Source organism: Pongo abelii, chromosome 13 (genome assembly GCF_028885655.2).
Source record: "Pongo abelii isolate AG06213 chromosome 13, NHGRI_mPonAbe1-v2.0_pri, whole genome shotgun sequence".
NCBI classification, from domain to species: Eukaryota; Metazoa; Chordata; class Mammalia; order Primates; family Hominidae; genus Pongo; species Pongo abelii.
Genome location: NC_071998.2, coordinates 41,729,794 through 41,749,952, shown reverse-complemented (window position 1 = coordinate 41,749,952; position 20,159 = coordinate 41,729,794). Strand labels below are relative to the sequence as shown.

The 20,159-nt window shown below is 39.1% G+C and overlaps 1 protein-coding gene across 24 annotated transcripts in view; it reads right to left on the bottom strand.

Moving 5' to 3' along the window:
* Positions 1 to 20,159, bottom strand: part of BNC2 (basonuclin zinc finger protein 2) — a 449,492-nt gene that overhangs the window by 2,557 nt on the left and 426,776 nt on the right. For 12 of the 24 annotated variants that reach the window (XM_063714199.1, XM_024252087.3, XM_024252080.3 and 9 more), the window contains 2 exons: positions 14,485 to 16,454; positions 13,964 to 14,029 (listed from right to left, as the gene is read on the bottom strand). In XM_063714199.1, the coding sequence (XP_063570269.1) occupies positions 13,964 to 14,029; positions 14,485 to 16,454 (2,036 nt within the window). Of the gene's footprint in view, positions 1 to 230; positions 265 to 13,963; positions 14,030 to 14,484; positions 16,455 to 20,159 lie in introns of all 24 variants that reach the window. The other 12 variants (XM_063714201.1, XM_063714203.1, XM_063714194.1 and 9 more) reach the window with 3 other exon arrangements.

Sequence of the window (20,159 nt, the reverse complement as noted above, 5' to 3'; positions counted from 1 at the left end):
CAGACCTCCCAATTACACTTAAAAGTATGGAAGACCAAAATGTGTCATTCCATTTGGTGACAAACACGGGTGATATTTCCTAGAGATGGTTGAGAGGTATGTGCCTCAGAGACAAGAAAGGTGGGGAAGACTTCTCCACCTTTCCACACAAGACAATATACAGAACTCTGGGTTTTAAGGGGCAGAGGGCAGCAGCCCTCTCCAACTGCACTTAGGAAGGCTGAGCTTACCTTGTGACAATAAGATCAGCTTTCTAATCTTTTGCTAAATCGATCACAAAAGAAAGCAAGAATAAGAGACAGAGAGAGAGAGAAAGAGAGAGAGAAAACAAATTCACATTCTAGACATCTGGTTTTGAAAAACTTAAACAATAAAATAGGGATTTAAAACGTTCTGATCACAAAATTATTTTCTGTCATAAGCGATCATCCCATACGCTGTCTTGATGATTTTCAGATCAGCTGTATAATCCAAAAATCATAAATTAAATTAACAGAAACCAAATTCACAGCATCATCATCCACAAATGAGTTCTAAACAGATGCATGCAGTGTGTGGGTATGTGAATGATAAACAGAAGTTGTCCCCACGGTCCCTGCTCTGATACAGTAATTCCCCGTTTTCTTGGTGTCAGATGGCAGATGACTCCAAGTGCAGGTTGCTAAGCAAAGTGCAGGAAATGCCTACTGTGAGGTCTTTACTCTGACATGTGGGCACAACACCACCAGAGTTATTACAAGAATGTGGAAGTAGAGTTACGCTATGCGCTATTATTCTATTGATAAAACAATCTGCCAACTATGAGCAGCTCATGAAATCCTACCCCTCTGTTTATTATTTTTAACACCCTCCCCCTTTCTTAATTTCACGAGCACACATTTTGCGATGACTGTAATCTAGAACTCTGTTGCTTCTCACACATCTGCAGTTACCACTTCCTAGGTTCACTGCTGAGAAAACAGCAGCCAGACACACAGCAGTTGCATCAAGACACACCGAATAAGGAAGAATAAATTAACATTGAGAAAAGGACACACTGATCACCCAGATGGACACATCTTCCCTAAGATGACTTGTGAAATTACACATCTCCACCAATATGTTACCAGGAAGAGATTTTCTCTTCATTTCTCACTTACAGCAGTAGAAATCTGTAATCTAATTAGACGATGTACCAGCCCTCAATATCTGTCAACCAAACAATGTGCAGAAATGTGTAGACCAGCTCTGGCACTCTGTTCAACAGTGTCCCTTTTCCGCTGTCAGCAGTACTGTTGGCCTCTGCTAATATAATTACATTGACTTTTATTCAATTAAGTGCCATCCCTCACTTTAAAAAAAAAAGCTACTTTATCAATTGATTCAGGTGTAATGCAATAATAAAGATGAACTCATGGCAGTGCATTAGCTCTGCTCTTCATAACTTCAGTACACGGGTTCATTCATGGTAGTCGATTTCCATTATGCAACCACAATTCAAGAGAATTGATTCTTTTACGTTCAATTCCTAATCTATTTCATTTTTGTTTAATAATCCTCCTAAATGCCATATGCAAAACACTTGAAGTGGAGATGGGAAGGATGGACTGAGGAAAGTCTGCTGTTCACTCTCATGATAGTGGGCTTGAAGATTTTCTCACAAACTCACACAGTATTCCTAAGGTGGAAGGAAGGAAAGCACGAGAAGGAAAGCAGACTAAAATTCTTTAGAGGGTACCGATCCTGCCCAAGAGGTTAGGGTTCAGTCTTCAAAGAAGGGACAAAAGACAGCACTTGATTTTGACAAAGACCTATTGTTGGACTCTTGAATCAGTCAATCCAGACCATTAGCTGTCATAAAATACTGTCCTCATGAGATACAAAGACCTAGGGTTAATAGCAATTTGAGGACTATTACAAGTTTATCCGGATCAGCAAAACTGAAGAGGTGAAAAGATGGGAGAGACACATAAAGAACTCTCACCTACTGATAATCAGATGTCGAGAGAAGACCCTAAAATGGGAGGAAGGCCAGAGAGTGCTGGAAACAGGAGGGGGACTCCCTGGCAAAGGAAGCCATACTCAGTTGTATGTAACAACTGGAACAAAGAATCCAATAAGGAACCAATTTTGAGCTCTCCAGTGATAGAGATGGTTTTTCTAGAAACAGATTTAGTGTTCTGAATATTTATCTCTAGGAAAGAGGGAAGAATACTCATTAACAAAAATCTAGACTGTATTAGAACTTCCTACATTCTATAAGAACATGAACAGTAGAAAGGTTGTTTCTACTTGCTTTGATTTGGAAGGCAAGAAAGATATATGGAATGAAGTTCCTCTTACAGAAAAAAAGTGACTGGAATGCAGAGAGAAAATGAGTTCACAGGTAGAAGGGGTAAGGATTTGGTCTTAAGAAGTGCAGTGGTAATCAGTAAGGCAGTGGTCCAAACCTTAGCCCCAGATGTTCACTTTCAAGAACATAACTAAATCTTATTCAATCTTATGTGTCCTGCACATAAAGTAGAATACTTTGCACAGAGGAGGTACTTAAAAGTACATTGGTTTCCCTTCCATCAATAATATGCATGAGTCTTCAAGAAGTATTTCCCAAAATACACTGTAGAAGGGAAGAAAGCAATGATCCCAAGGTAGGACTCATGTAACAGAATATCCAAGGAAAGGTGGTGGCGACACAACAAAAGGTGATTCTGACGCTATTAATACCCTAGAGTGTTATAAAGGAATGCCACAAAATCAGGGCTTGAAAAAGCCCTGTAACTTGGGCTATGCTTGGAATTACAAATGCTTCCTTTAAACCTCTGTACTCTTTCTATACTGTGAATTTACCAAAAGCTTGTTAAAGACCAGTATCACCCTTAAAAGCAAAAAGTTACAAAAGCTTGGACTGAGGGGAGGGTGCTGCAGAACCAAACTTCTTTCTTCTTTGAAATGCTGAGTGGAAGTACTCTAACTGGACTAAAGTGGACTACCAGTCTTTTTCTGTTCCTTTGATGAAAACTTTACCATGCACCCACAGAAGACATGAAATTCATCAAACGTAGTCAAGTAAGTGCAAATGCCCTTTAGAGAGAAAGCAAGTCTTGCCTTGGACTTCTCTTTCTCATCACGTTAAGTTAGATTTAATGTGATGTCTGGACCATAAAAATTAAAACTAAAAACAAAAACACTATCTAAAGAAAGTGTTTTGAGGTTTTAAACTTGGCTTTAAGATACAGGGGAGACATGAAAAACAAAAAAAAAACAAACAAGTTGCATGACCAAATTAGAAAGTAAGACTGTGGCAGTCAGAGACTGAATAGGTTGCATGAAGTGCCTTAATTCTTAATCAGATTTGAGCCATTCTGAACTTAGTGAATTGAAACAAAATACTTGATAATTAATTAGAATGCCTCAAGTGAAAAATAATTGAGGCCCCACTTTGGGTTAGTTTTTGCCTTTATTTTCCAGCTCAACTCTGCCATTCAACACACACATTTGCAAATTCTCAAATGATATTGTACAGAATGATCATAATAGCACATACATAGCAAAATAATATATACATACCATATGCATCCCTATTTGTCTGTATGTATGTGTGTACATATATGTATATGGGGAGAATGGGAGAGAGATAAATTTATATCCAATCTGGGTAAGTCTAGATGCTAGGGTTAAGTATATTGTAGGACTACTGAGTCAACAATACTTTTGAGTAGAAATGTAAACCTGCTATCAAAATTCACAGAAATGAAAAATTAAAACTTCTGCCTCTCATTAGTCCTTTTCTTATCTGGATTGCTAAAATACTATCTATTACACTTACCTCAACATTTTTGTATTATCATTTATTAACGATAGGATGCTTATGGCTCTGTGCACAAAATGATACTTTTGACACCATACCTTTCTGTAAAATTAGTAGTTGTTCTACAGGTTATTATTTAAAGATTCTGTCCAAAAGATCTGAAAACCATCCCCTAGCTCAGGAAGAAAATTCAATGTGAAATTCTAGTGGGTAACACTCAAAAAGCCCCAAATGCAAGGAAGTACATATTAAATGCAAGAAACAAAATCTTAGCAAATTCTTGCAAATTAAAAGTATGAAACTCAGTCATTTCAACCCCTTTCAATATAAAACAAATCATCCATACTAGTCACGCAGACAGTTTCCTCTACATTCAAATTATTCACTTGAAGATAAGCTCCCACCAAACTCTTTAGGGGTTTAGCTAATTTACTGCACAGATACGGCATGTCTGTTGTAATAACAGGTAGGATGTATTGGGGTCGACCATTTATCAGAATTAGACTTCTTTTCTCAATTCACAGTGAATTATGCTGCCTACACGACTCCCCTCTCTCAGAGCCTGCCATCCCCGTATGGCCCCTAATGTGGCAAGCAGACAAAATTGACAGTCTCATCTTGTCAACAAGGGGCGATTCTCCTGAGAAGCCATTTAACTTTGCAGGGGAAGCAATGTATTAATGTGCTTGCCCCAGGAATGTTAATCATCTTCAAGCTTCCGATCTAACTTTGACGTGAACGAAATCACCAAATTTGTTTACTAAATGAATCGTAATATGCTAATAAGAAAGCATGACATATATGGAAAAGCCAAACAGATGGTTTGTTTACTCCACTTTGCAACTTTATAAATGTTGTAACTCTGAAGACGTTAGTGAGAATTATTGGTTTGTTGGCAGAGGCAAACATGTCTTTCGCATACTAAATCTGGCGCTACAGTTAGAAAACAATTTGTCATTGCTGTGGAATGCATAAAAAATGTTAATGTAGTGATGGCATTTGGGAAGGCAGATTGGTAGATGGAAAATGTGTATGCTGGATGCACAGGTTAAGTGTAGAATTGATATCCAGCAGCCCCATTCCCTAACCATTCTACTTTTGAGTTGTATCTGAGACATCGAGGCTTCTCAACGGTGCTGATTATTCAATAGGTACCTGTTGCGCTGTAATGTGAGATGAGTGTTACACTGTGAACAGGATTATGTTTTCACAGCATTTGGAAGTGTTCTTAATCAGACAGCTCATATGGTGCTCAGTTTACTACTATTGTTGGGTAAGAAAAAGCAAAGCCATGAGCCCTGGCATCTTTTAAGGACTTACTGAGAATAAATCTGAGCTTTGAGTTTTATATTTACACTGGACAAATTAACCCTCAAGCTTTCCATTCCTTGTTTTATATAGTCTTACTTATATGAAGATTTTAGAAGATATATTTCCAAAATAATAGCAGCTAATTTTTACAGGCATGTGCCACCGTGCCCAGCTTTTTTTTTTTGTCAGTATAGATGGGTTTTTGCTATGTTGGCCAGGCTGGTCTTGAACTCCTGGCCTCCAGCAATCTGCCTGCCTCAGCCTCCCAAAGTGCTGGAATTACAGGTGTGAGCCACCATGCCCAGCCTAAAATGGTTAATTTATGATCTTCTTAAAAGATAACATTCAGGATGCATGAGTTCCCCAAGGAGGTGACACTATTTTGTAGGACAATCAATACTATTATTTAGCTATGGCTTTATCTAGAATTCTGTGTTGAAAATGAAACTAATAAAGACACCTGAACAAAAAGAGTGAGCATAATCTAATTTACAACTTTGATTAAATGTCAAAACTACCAGCCAAAACATGAAAACTTCATTTAACCAACCAGCAATGCATGCATGCTACTAAACGTTTTAATATTTAGAAACGGATGATTTTTGTGAAGTTCTTTTTACTTTTTATTTGCACAGGCAGAGTCTGAAACGCAGGATTTTGTATTAAAGAAGTACTTATTCCCTCTGATGTTATTAACCACTCCCAACATCCTAATCATACAGATACATGTTGAGACTACCACTAATCTTGTGTGATTTCCTGGTGTATCACCATATAGCACTGAACTTTTTACCCGAGAAATGAGAGAGCAAAGTGATCTAAAGAAACCACTGAGTTCATCTTGCTGCCCAAGGATCACTTTGAAGCAAGAAGCATTAGCAACTGTTCCAGCCTGGTGCTTATATCTCATTTGAAACATCTCATTCCTGACCAACAAAGAAAATTTCAATAAAGTACTTTTACTGATTTAACAACAGTGAGCCCCTGGGATTGTCAAAGTGCTAAGCCTTTTCCAAGGAGAGAAGAAATCAGCAGCTCAAATATAATTAACCTTCCATTCTCAATGCAAACTGCCACGCATAGGAGCTCTGCAGTCTATTAGTGAAGTTATAATGGCCAACAGGCAGAAGCAAAATTGGTCAAAAAGTTGGCTGCTGCTGTCATATTTTTGGAATTATGATTAATGGCACTAATAATGTGGATGATTACTGATATGTGTATCTCCAGCAGTTTATCATATTGCTTTGGCTGCCTACGTCCACAATAAACAGGATGCTATCATTTACTTCTTTATTGAAGGCAATCCTTCTCTTGAAGGAGCATATTCTAATTACTTCGTAATGTTTTATGTCTTAAACATTTTGCAGCTCTGGACCTTGCCAACTGCTTCGTGTCTACCATTGATTAATTACTGAATGTTTAATCAAAATTTAGAAACTAATGTAGTCATTTATGAGCACATTGCAGTGCCAAAGTAGTTAGGCTTTGCTCCCAAGTTTGGAGAGTGTTGGGTTCAAAATCAAATCCCAGTCACGCATGAGGATCCAAGAATTTCACCTTGGGTGCTCTGAGGTTGCCAATTCCATCTCCGCTGATGAATGGAAGGTAATCTAACTACAGGGTAAACAGCATCTTTACCTACCCTCTCTTCACTGGATTTCCCTTTGCTCTTTCCTTAGTTCCCTAATCAACCGAGCACCACTGTTAGCTGTTGCTGAGAACAAGAAAGTCCTCGTGAATACCCATCATGAGAATATAGTTTTGAAGTGGTTAAACAAGTGAAAAATAATTTGCTGGGACAAATACATAAGTTTTTTTTAATGTGGATTTTTTATGGTACTGTCATACAACCATTCACCGTTGAAGTTAAGTGTTTTTTTAATACCATTACTGAACTGCTGAAATGGATGCTAATATAGCTTGGAGTGCTAATGTCAAGTCCTGGTAATAAAAAAGACAGACTGCTGAATGAAATAATTTCAAGTAAAAAATAGAACAAAAGTGCTCTCTCTCTTGCTCTCCACTTTTATTGAATTGGGACTGACTGAGCCAATTGCTTTAGAAGTCTGTAAAACACAATTACGAGTGAGCGAACTGACCCACCAGTGCCCCCTCAGTGACAGAGCAGACTAAAAAGGCAGCAGAGTTAGAGCGGCTCCCCTCTGCTGCCCATCAGACCTACAGGGCTTCCAGCCGCAGGTCTGTTGTTCTTGGTGCCCAAATGGGTCTTGTTTTACTTATGAAACCTTATTTCCCATCAATGTGATAAAGTTACTTCATACATCACTTTCCAAGATGTAGATGTCTATCCTGGCAATTAAGAATGATCTGTCTTTTGATATTCTTATTTATGTGGATGTTTGTGTATAAACACACATATACATTACGTGGATGAATTTAGATTAGAACGTTAGCACAATTTTTGAATGGTTGGTAATAATTCAGATTGATATATGCAATAGCAATACTGAGGCACCGCTTACATATATTCTGTTAGAAACACTTGTCTTTTTTTTTTTTTTCTTTCCTAAGGTAAAGTCAAAATTAGAGCAAGCAACAAAAAGAATTAAACTAGAAGTGGGTAACATTTTTCCCCCTAGTTACTAAAAGAAGTAATAGACTCTATAAAGTACTAGAGTTAGGATCACTAACACTTTAGGCATAACAGCTTTTTACCAGGAATTTACAACTCCTGTTTTAATTCAAGCAGCTTGCATCAGGACATAAAATCTAGGTATATTTTAAAAGTGTAGTTTTATGTGAAATAACTGAAGAAAAATTGTCCTTTCCTAAAAAATATTCTTTCTTCCTCAGTCTTAGCTTGCCTGACTCTCCCTCACACACATATCTTGGTACTAAAGAATCAAGGTTCCCAAATCCCTCTTTTATGACATTGCAATTTTTTGGCAAGGACAAGCTTCTTTCCAATTCTGCCACATTCATTTATTTGAAGCTTGTGGGAGTCTTATGGCAAGCACATTATTTCTGAGAAGGCTTTAAAAAAAGAAAAAAAATGCTTCATGGCTAAACCTTCACTATGAAATTTAGGCAAAGAAGGTATCCCTTCCTCTTAGTACAACCACGAATGATCACTTACAGCAAAAGAGTTGATAGCAGCCTTTCATCTAAGACAAAACTGAACTTACCCGAGTTATACAAGTGAATGTTAACATACACATACAGTCTTACTACCCTCTTCTGGGTAGAAAACAGCCCGTTTTTTAAAAAGAAAAGATGGGCTACAAAAATGAGCATCTCAAATAAATGGTTAAATATAAGAAAGATTCACACCAATAAAGTCTGTGAGAAGGTCAGATAGATTCTGAGGGACGTGGAAATCAGGAAGACCCTTTCAAAGTGGTCTCTTCATGAAAAATACCACCGGTGCACTCAATATGTGCATTCTGCTCAGATATTTTGGCCTGAATTTTCAAGATAATGCTGGCAAGAACAGTAGATTGTTCCTTTATAAGGAAGGTAAAAATAAGAGTTATATAGAAGCATTGTATTTGTGCAACAGACGTTATAATGCCACAAGAGACTTAATGTTAACTCTCATCAATAGAAATTTGTAAAAATCTCTTTGCATCATGAAAAGGAAATCATTCGTCAGCCATGGAGCTTTGTGGTCTATTTGGTACACAGTTCTGAAGACGGTGGAAATGACTGGTGTGGTTCTTGTAGTGGAGGAGTGAAAGGTCAGCAGAGGCTTAAACGAGCTTGTCTTGCATCCAGCTGGGCCAGCAGGAGGTCATTAGGAAGATCCGAGGCTCACTTTAGGCTTGACAGTCTCTCCCCATGATACAAGGAGACCGTTTTGCTCATTGCTCTTCTCCCAGTATCTAAAAAGAACCCCAGGGACAGGAATGACACTGAAGTTTATCTTACTACCAAAGTTTTGCTTGAGGAGGGCACAACTAGCAATTACTCAGGAGGGGGATTTATTTTGTGTGTTTGCTTCTGATGGAAAGTAATGGAAGATAAGTACAAAAGGTCTATTGATCTGGCTCTATTGTGAAACCAAATAGAGTAGCAGGGAAAAAAAACCTCTTCCTTAACATTTAGAAGTCACAGGACCTGCACAACTTCACGTTATAAGAGAATTTTAGAAATGGAGACTTGTGGCTTGATTGTCAATGAAATGAAACAGCTAATGCTTTAAAATGTTCTCCTCTTTTACTTGGAGGGGATTACCACATCGTATTTGACAGCTAATTATATTAGGGCAAATATACTAATAGTTATCTTGAATTGGTGCTAAGTGGCTCATTTCTTAGAGGTATTGCCTGGTGAAATCATGTGTATTTACTGAAAAGCCCTCCCTAGAAAAAGTTCTGTATAAGTTTCCAAACATAGAGAATGATGGAAAAAATGGATGTTGCTATGCTGAGAAGGTGGTAACAGGAGGCAGGTAACATGTTTTCGCATCTTCACCTCTGTTGTTAATGTATGCAGTGGCTCATCAGAGGTAGCTCATGTTAATTTATTCCTGCACACCTGTACAGGGCTGGAAGTCAGGTAATCAGACAAGCTAAAACTATACATTTCTGCTTTTTAGCTACAGCTACCCAGAGGCCTATAAAGGAACAAATTTAGTTCTGGAGACATCAGCAGGTTTTAATAAATCAAATACACATGTCTTCCGTCATAGGAATAGAGAAGTTTCCACATTTAGATGTGGACTGATTAAACTAGCAATCAAATGGAAGGTTCACACTTGACACCAATGGTTGCCTCATATTTATTTATAAATCACCCTCAGCAAATATAATTTGGTCTTTAAATTTATTCATATGGCTAAATCATCTTTCTACAACTTGAAGATCAAACATATATACTTACCTTTCAGATAAAATTTAAGACAAACCTTGACAACTACTGGCCACTACACTGAGAAGAAGAAAGGAACAAAGATAGTAAAACTCATGTAGGATGAAAAAGAGACAATGACTTCTTACTATACAGATCATCTAGTTTCTGAGTACAAAGTCTTCATTTTAGATGGAATTTTAGAACTGCCAATCATTAAGACAAATATAAATAGATTTTAACATATGAGCAAATGATAAGGAATATTAGGAAAGAGAACAGAGGGTATTTGTTGTTTTTCTTCCTGAATAAAAACCAAATGCAACTTATAAATAGGCTTTCCTTCAAAATGGGTGACCTATGCCACTCAGCTCCTGGGGATCAAAAATCAAGTCAGAGTATGAGAAATGATGAAAGGTAAATTACACCCAGCTAATTCTGACTATCATGCTGTCTTCAAGAGAATGTCCCATATGAAGACAGCAGGTTCCAGGCCAGTTAGAGTTTCCTCTTCCTAGGAAAGATTTCATATGTATACTTCGTAATGGAGGGGCAGCCTCCTGTTCCTTAACAGAACAGCACCTCAGCAGCAGACAGATCAAGGGATAAACAAGGAGGAAAGGGTCTTTAGAGACTTTCAAAATCTAACACTACACCTTGTTATCAGGATATACTTGAAGACTTTAGCAGTCACCTTAGAGCAGCAGTCCCCAACCTTTTTGGCACCAGGGACCAGTTTCATGGAAGACAATTTTTCCACAGATGTGAGTGGGGGGTAAGTTTTGGGATGATTCAATGATTCAGGCACGTTACATTTATCATTAGATTCTCATAAGGAGTATGCAACCTAGATCCCTCACATGCACATTTCACAATAGGGTTTGCACTCCTGTGAGAATCTAATGCCACCACTGACAGGAGGTGGAGCTCAGGCGGTAATGCTCACCTGCCCACCACCCACCTCCTGCTGGGCAGCCTGGTTCCTAACAGCCCATGGACCAGTACTAGTCTGCAGCCCCGGGGTTGGGGACCCCTGCTTTAGAGCATCAGAGTTCTTTACGGAGAAAATTATTTACATTTCACTTCTATCACTCAGAATAAAAATTATTCTAACAGCTACCTAGTAACAAAGATGAATCAGACTTTGTGTGTATTAGCTTGCTCTTTGTCAGTGTGGAATGGTCCTCTTGGCTTCTGAATTTGTTAAACACACACTCATTTACAACTATATAGAAAAGAATAGCTTTGACACTGTTGCTTGGAATCTTCAGCCCTAACAAATCCTGCTTGTGTCTCTCCCCTTCCTCTGTGTCACTTTACACAAAGAGCATTCTTGCTTTTGAAAAATCTTCAACTTGATCTTACAAAATCTAGAAGGACCATAAACAAAGACTTGGAAATCTTTGCTAATTAACTGCCAAACCTAAAACACAGTATTTAACATCTTTCTACTTCCCATCTTACTAACATGCCTATCTGGAGACCAAAAATGCAACTACCTCATGTATAACCACTTTGGAAGAAGCCCAGGCAGACCTGTGTAAAACTCCTCCAAGGTGTTCGATTCATGAAGAAGTCTGCTTTTATAAACAGAAGGAAGAGGGCAATTCTGTTAGCTTTATGACAGGAATCCTAGAAACCCTATAGCCCTGCACACTTCAGCCCCCACTCAAAATCCCCTCTAATGCTTTATTTGCACAAGGAAGACATTGTGGAGTCAAGGATGGATGAAACTGAGACTCTGGGGAGAGGAAAGAAATGGGCCTGAGGACAGCAGGATTAAAGACAAAGGAGGGTTTCTGTTTGAGAAGGTCTGTTGGCTCAAGAAAATGGTAAGAAAACTTGTCTTAGCTTCGCAGCAAATTAAAAGGGAAAAAAACAGGGAGACAAAGTTCCTGGGGTTCTCGTGACTAACGAAGTAAAAGTGAAGAGACAGGAGAAAGTAAGTCTAAGAGACAGATCAGAGATGTAATCCAAGAGGCTTTGTGAATAACGAGATTAAATCACAGGTTGACATTCATTGACAAAATGACAATCAAAGGCTAAAACAGGAATACAATTATGTTTCACAGTTCACTCTGCTGAGATGCAGGAAGAGGCAGGCACCCCAACGGCATCACTGGTTATTTGGTGTAGCTAAACTCATTACATTATATTAATTCAAGTCATAGACTCAACCAAGATGAATACTTTTCTTAAGAAAATATAATGTCAAAATTAAAGTGTCAGAACGTGTGTGTTTCTAACCTAAGATCAAAAGAGTTGCATATTGTTAAAAAGCAAAATTTCAAGTGAGAATAAAAAAAAGTTTTATTCTACAATGTTTGCAATTTGCTTTTTAATTTATCTTATGTGACAAAGCTCCAAAATGAAAAAGACTGGGCATACTGTGATTTCAGCCAAATGAAATACATCAACTGTCTTCTGAAGCTTGCTATCTTCTGTGTGACTGAACATCCCGGGAGCACATCTGTACTCTTCTTCCCACCTAGAATATCCTCGTCATCCTAGATGCGGGTCTAAACGTATATATGGCTAGTCACTCACTAAAATCCTGATTCCTACAATAAAAATGAAGACTGAAATATTTTCCTGCTATCAATAAATGTTTTTCCTCAGACAAACCAATAAGCAGTACCTCAACAGTGCCTCCCTATGTGTTAAGACATAAATATACGAGCGCTTGCGTTTTCTAGGAATTTTACATAAATGAAGGCTTCAAACATTGGGTGTGTAGCCTTTTGGTCTCACGGCTATTTATTCCAGTGCTATGACGTGCAATATTTTCAGCAAACCAACTAAAACTGTGATAGGAATTCATGCAATTAAGTTTAAATTTTGGCTTGTCTTCAAACACTCCATTTCCATAAATATTTTATGCAGGTTTTCATGAGTCTTTTATTTTTGTTTAAAAAAATGCAATGCATTAACCTCATTCTTAGTAGTGTACTATCTCAAATTTAAAAGAATGAATATTACTCACAACTTGGGGGAGGGTGGGTACAGTATTTTATTATTCAAAATATAGCTATCTTATCTGATGCATCCTGGGACTGTCAATGATAACTTGGAACTGAAATAACGTTGTGACTATAAACCATGTTTACAGAACAAAGTAAATGAGGGTGGGAAAATCATTAAAAAAATGGTTTCCCCTCAAAGCATGTTTTGGGTTGTATAAGAAAGTTACTTATTTTTCCTAAATATTTTGCTTTTCAAAGATTGGCCCCCTTTTATCTCAGTAGAAAGGAAAAAAATATTCTTCAAACTTTTATTTTAAAAAGGATTGATCTCCAAATATGAAGACAAAACAGAATATTCCAGGGACAGGACACTACTTTTCAGTGGTACTTTTAATGTTACTTTGCCAAAGAACTCTATGCAATTGACAAGCACTAGAATTACTGCTTACTAGTGGTGGCTCTGTAGAAACTTTCCAGTTAATTTTAATGTGTTTCTTCCATTGATTTCCACTATGTTATAAAATTTTCTCTAAAATATTTTTAAAAGACAATGTAGAACCAAAAACCACATCTGATATAATGGGAAGAACTAACTGCTGTGTGACCCGAGTTGGGCTGGTGGTATATTATGTAAATGATCTGCTCACAACCTTATCTGAACAAATGCAGGATAACCGCACTATCCTGCCACTGACCACCTTGACACATTCCATTTATATTGCATTTTCTTGAGGATTAATAAAGAACCTTGTAGGTTTAGGACCATCTGCTTCTGCTTAAGCCCAACTGTTTCAGAGCTGCAACAACATAGCAAGAGTGTGATGTCATCTAAAGCTGGACATAATATATTCGTGCTGATCCTCAAAGTATACGCATGCCTCCCCTTCTGTGCATAATCCCCATGGGAGACTATAGTTTAGAGATGTGCTCAAAGACATTATGAAGTTCAGATAAAGAAACCCACATGACCATACCATTTTCCCACATCAACAATTACATCTGTCCCATTTCCTTCTGATATTTTCACAACTCTTAAAGAATTCAAGGACACACTAAATACTCATGTAAGGAATGATAACATTACTGGTTATACCTACGGAGATGCAGGCTGTCTCGATGTCCTGGACCTATGGTTCTTTCCATCCGTAAATTTCTGTTTCTATATTGGATAAATATGTGTGTATGAAGATAATATATTGATTTAATTAAAAAGCCACATGGCAAAGCAGAAATATAAATATATAAATATATATATAACAGAAGCTGCGGCTTCTAAGTGAAGGTTCACGGGGAAGCAGGGAACCGTGTACATAGTTAACTTATTCACACCTAGATGCATGAAAACACATACACACACGTATACACAGAGCACAGAGAAAAATGGCGTGCATTACGGGTAAGATGGCACATGATTCTGCATGCTTAATCATCACAAGCACCAACTGCAACAATCCTTCATGAGCATGGCAGCCTAGTTATCACGTGATCACTGTGGACAATCTTTACAGTGCATCAAAAACATCTAAGTTGGATTTCTTTTAGTGTGAAGTCCAACTTGACTGAAAACTGGCACCCTCCACCCCCAGCAGGAGCAGCCAATGGAGATTTACTGACCTGTCTCGGCTTCGGCGAGAGGGGAATGCAGCATTGCAACCAGCCACTGTGCAGACGTGCATCTCTTTCAAGTGAACGTTCCTGTAGTGAAGTTTCACACTGTAGGAGCTTTTGAAACTCTTCTTGCACACATAACAGATTTTGGGGTCTGGGCTAGAACACAGGTCACCTTCTGGGGAGAACTTTTGAGGGCTGCCATAATTCAGAGACGATGTAAAGCTCTCATGCAAGGCGGCCATGCTGGCACCCCCACCATTGTACAGTCCATACTGGCTCATGTAAAACATGTCGTAAGTGGGGTCTGTAAATTCTTCCTTCACCTTGATGACGTCCTGGTGAGAGGGCTCACTGTGGTTCTCATCAGGCCTCTCACTATTCATCAGGACTTTTTCACTCACTTCACTGTGAATGTGCTCGTCCCCTTCCATGGATTCCTCACCCAGTTTGGGCTCCGAAGACTCAGACTCGTTCTCATAGTCCCGCTCAGGCTCTTGGTCTTCAGAAGTCATGCTGTCGGCCCTCCTTATTTCAGTCCTTGAAATGCACCGGGTCCTGTTATGCTTAGAAAAGTCCTTCACAGACATGCCTGGGCTCATCTCCTCTTGGGAGTGACAATGATTGTCATGGCTCATGTCACTGACCACAGCTCCACCATCATTGGGGTCATCATCTTCATCATCAAATTCATCGGCGGTATCAATAATTTCCTTCTCAATCTTCACAGGCATGCTTGACTTCCTGGGCTTTTTCTTGGGTGCCAGGTCAGCACTGGGCTCATGGGTGGCCATCATCACTGCTGGCACTACTGGCTCAGAGGGTGGCGGGGGGTGCTGCTCTAAGGTACCACTGGTTGGAATGATGGGACTGGTTGGGAGGGAGGTTGGAGGACTCACCATTTCCCCTGGAGTAAGTAAACTTCTATAAAATGGAGGAACTGGTTGTACAGTCTTTAGCCCAGAAAATACCAGCTGGCTAGGGAGAGGATTTTGCAAGACAGGGTCTAGAGGGGGAGTGGTAAAACCCATTGGGGGGCGGCCAGGACTTGTGAGTGCCAGATTTGATTTTGTACTTGCTATGACAGGGGTGGCAGCTCCTGAGGTGGCCCGAATTAAATCTTTATCTCGGTTATTCCTTAGCATAGGCATGTGAAGGCGAGGATTGGGGTTTGCACTGTGGCGATTACGACTTCGGAGGGAGCTAAAGACCATGTTGCAACCTTCAATGGTGCATCGATGTTTGATCTTCAGGTGAACAGCATTGTAATGAATTTTGAGAGTACCTTTGTCATAGAATGTCTTCCCACATGCATTACAGAACACTCTTCCTTTCCTAGAGGCTGACCCCATCCTTCTCATCCGATGAATCCGGAATGAGCTTTTTGGGTGTTCAGTTTTGGTTAGATCACTGACTGGGGCAGAATTCTGAATGGGAGAGACACAGGCTGGCTCGGTTTTAGGCTCCACATTAGTAATGCTGGTCAGGGCATTTCTGTTGGGTGTTTGATCATTCTTATAAGGTGTGGGAGAAACTTCGGATTCGCTGCTCTCATTATATTCATTCTGAGTTGAAAGGCTGGGTTCCCGCAGCCTCAACCCTGGTTGCTCTAACAGTAGCCCATTTGGAGGCAACCCTAGCAGTGGTGCTGAGACAGGGTTTATGTACTGGAATGGAAGCAGAAATGCAAGGCTGTTTGGGATGTTTTCGAAGTGATGAATGCTGGAAGGATTGCTGTTCTCTAAGTGAGCAAGGAGGCTGGGACTCCTGGTGCGATTATTGCTCTCAATGAAAGTCCTTATATCTGAGTCTGTCTTTGAAGATGGTACAGCCACAGCCTGCCCTTCTTTCTCCTGAATTGCCATCAGCTCCACAATGGATTTGGTTTCTCCAAACCGCAGAAACTGCTGAAGGGTGATGATTTCCTCTTCTCGAGACATGATGGCCCAGCGGTCCAGCACCTTGCCAGCAGCATCCTAGAGGCCACATCAAAGAAACAACAAAGACAAACACAAAAACTTATTGATTGTGCATAATTATTCAATGCAACTGAAGGTGCTCTGTATGCTCATAAAACACTAAGAGCAAGAGCAGAAAACAACATGCAAGCACTGTTAATAAAAGTCAACCCACAAAGCAAACTTTTCTGCCATGCAAATGTAGTAATTAGAGTCAGAGTTAGAGAAACAGATTGAGTTTAATAATGTCAAAGCAAACAAAATGTAGACCACTGGGGCTCTGTGATCTAAAATGCCTTCAGTACTGCTTTTTTAACAACAATGATCTATATACTATGCAACTATTTAGCATATATTAGTATAAGATGTGAACTCTTGCTGTGAAATCCAATATAAATGAAAAAAAATGGTACCTTAGTCCTTATTAAATAGTGATACTATACGAAGCAATTAAGTACTTTTTGTGAAATTTACTTCTTCAACATAAGCAGACATGACACTGGATTCAATGATGAAAATTCCTTTAAATAGGAGTTATGTGAATTTCTGAATCAAAAAGATGAATAAAGTAGCACTACCCCTCATACCTTGTTACTAAGCTGTATCTTTTTTTTTGAGTGGCTACATTTTAGTATCATTTAATAGCAGGCAATTTCATAAGGAAGAGTAAGAAAAACATCACTCATAAAAGGTAATTGTACTTTTCTTGAAAATTGGTTGTAATCCTATGATTCAAAGTTTGAGTTAGACTTAATGTATTTGACTTTTTATGATCTTGTTATAAATAACAGCCATAGATATTTAAAAAGTAAACATGTGATGGATTTAGATAGAATAAATGTGTAAAAAGTTGTCTCTCAGCCTCCTCCTCTGATAGCAAAGGGAGTCCACAGAGAATACACATCAGTAATCACCAGACTATGTGTTGTTAAATATACATTAAAAAGCATTTCACACTTTCATTTTTGCTAGTAACTATGAGATTTGCCTGGAGGTAGGACTTTAAAATCCTGCAATGTAATGTCAGGCGATCCATTTCAGCATGGATTGAGAGAAATCTATTCATACACTTAAATAATGACTCCATCACTTTCCAGGGCACCATTTCTTCCCATTGGGACAGCACACTTTGTATCCCTCTGTGAGTGACACTTGCCCTAACTCTGACCATGAATTTAAGAAAGCATAGAATCTTCTTAAAAACAAAATGACAAGATACTTATTAATTACAAAGGGAAAATCATAACATTATCGCGGGAAAACCTAACAGACCCTACCTTAAAAGGGTGATCGAAGTTACCATCGTGAGTAGAAATCACGCCATCATGTTCCGCTTGTTAGGACACACTAAGAAGGTCACAAGATCACTTTTGTGGCATTCTTCTGATGATATGGTTTGGCTGTGTCCCCACCCAAATCTCATCTTGAATTGTAGCTCCCATAATCCCCAAATGTCACGGGAGGGAGCTGGTGGAAGTTAGTTGAATCATGGGGGTGAGTCTTTCCCGTACTGTTCTTATGACAGTGAGTAAGTCTCATGAGATCTGACGGTTTTATAAAGGGGAGTTCCCCTGCGCATGCTCTTGCCTGCTGCCATGTAAGATGTGACTTTGCTCCTCCTTTGCCTTCTGCCATGATTGTGGGGCCTCCCCAGCCATGAGGAATTATGAGTCCATTAAAACTCTTTCCTTTATAAATTACCCAGTCTTGGGTATGTCTTTGTTAGTACATGAAAATGGACAAATATATTGTAAAAAATTTACAACCTCAACTCAATCAACAGAAATCATCAGGCAAACCAAAATTGAGGGGCATTCTACAAAACAGTAGATAGTACTCTTCAAAGTGTAAAGTTCAGGAAAGATTTATAAAAAATAAAGAATGGTTCCAGATTAGAGGGGACTAATAAAACATAATTGTGTGATCCTAGACCAGAAAAAAGACATTAGTGGGAAAATTAGCAACATTTGAATAAAGTCTCTAGATTAGTTAGTAGTAGTATACCCATCTGAATTTTCCAGTTTCAGCCACTGTGCTTTATGTAGGACGTTACACTAGGGGAAGCATGATGAGAGGCATAAGGGATCTGTACTGCTTTTGCAAGGGAAAAGTCTCTCCTCAACCTGTGGATGTAAAATTCTCTCTGAAACACTGTCCTATGGTCTGAATCATCACAGCTAGTTTGATTAAGTGGGTGTTTGTCATTTACTTGAATTACTTTTTTAAAAAAGCTCTTATAGTTACGTGCCCCCCTTTGTAAGGCTCACTCCTAGCATCCTACCATTTTACATAAAGAATATGTGTGAGTACGTGCATGTGGGTGTCCATTCCTATGAAAACTGTCAAACACAGATGTCCCTCCTTCATCATGTAGATAGAATTGGCCTTCAGATCAAATACTCTCATACAACTATCTGCTCAGAACAGTCATATAAGGGTGCAGGCACATGGCAACCCCAGATAATCCTGAAGTCCGGCCACCGCCATTTTCAAAACCTCGCTCACAGCAGTTGGTATCGTTCACATTCTGCTTTTGGAACAGGGGTAACATGGAAGAATGTTGGTGCTATAGGTAAATAGAGAAATAAGTTGTGACTTTAAATAGATTATCTCATTTGACCCCTATCATAACTTCCAGAGCTCAGAGAACAGATGAGAAATCAGGGGAGAAGAAAGCTAAGATAGGTTGTTAAGGTTGCCAAGATACTAACTGAAGGCCCAGGAGCTGAACACAAAAATTCTGACTCTAAGTTCAGAGTGTGTCCACAGTACTCAGTGGCTGTCATTCCATGATGCCATTCCCCAGGTAAGCCCATTGAGTTTGTGACAGTAAAGAGCAGGACTTCTGAGGAAGTCTTTCTCTAGAGTGCTATAATGTCCTCTTCTATACCATCTTTCTTGTACCATCAAATCTACTCTCTTGAGTGTTCTTTTACAGAGCCGTTCACTACGGATTAATTTCTCAGGCTGAGCCCCAATCTGAGCAATGTACAGTCACATCTTCCCCAGGTTCTTCCAAGGTAGCCTGTACCTAAATCTACATGTCAATGATGTACTTATACAACTGGCAGCCTCTGGCATTAAAATGCACCTCAGAAACCATAGCAACTGATCAGTCCCACCTGAGGCATCTCATTTTCATCACCCTTTTATCTTCTTTCTCCCAACAGTACAGAGCAGTCCCATATGGTTTCTCCTGGCCCACCACAATGCCCGCTACTATTTCTAAAACCACTGCCTTTCAGATTGTCTTCTAGCGCTTAGTTGCTGTCTCTGCTAAAATGGAGTCTGTTACATTAAACCACTTGCTTCTGGTGAAAGAGATCCAGGTAAGCATGATTTAGAACTTTGCTAGCTCCTGAATCATAAAAGAGAAGCTTCATTTATAGTGGTAATAGAAGCAGCAATTTATACTTACACAGATAAACAACAAAGCATATTTGCAAACAAATATACTTAAGAACGGGACACCGTTCTAGTTTGGCTCTATAACACCAAACTAGAGTCCCCTTGATAGTGCCATAGGTGTCCTTTCCAAAGAAGTCATCATTGGCTGAGTGTTGTGGCTCATGCCTATAATCCCGACATTTAGGAAGGCCAAGGTGGGAAGATGGCTTAAGCCCTAGGCAACATGGCAAGACCCTGTCTCTACAAAAATTAAAAAACTAACCAAGTGTGGTGGTCCACGCCTATAGTTTTAGCTACTTGGGAGTCTGAGGTGGA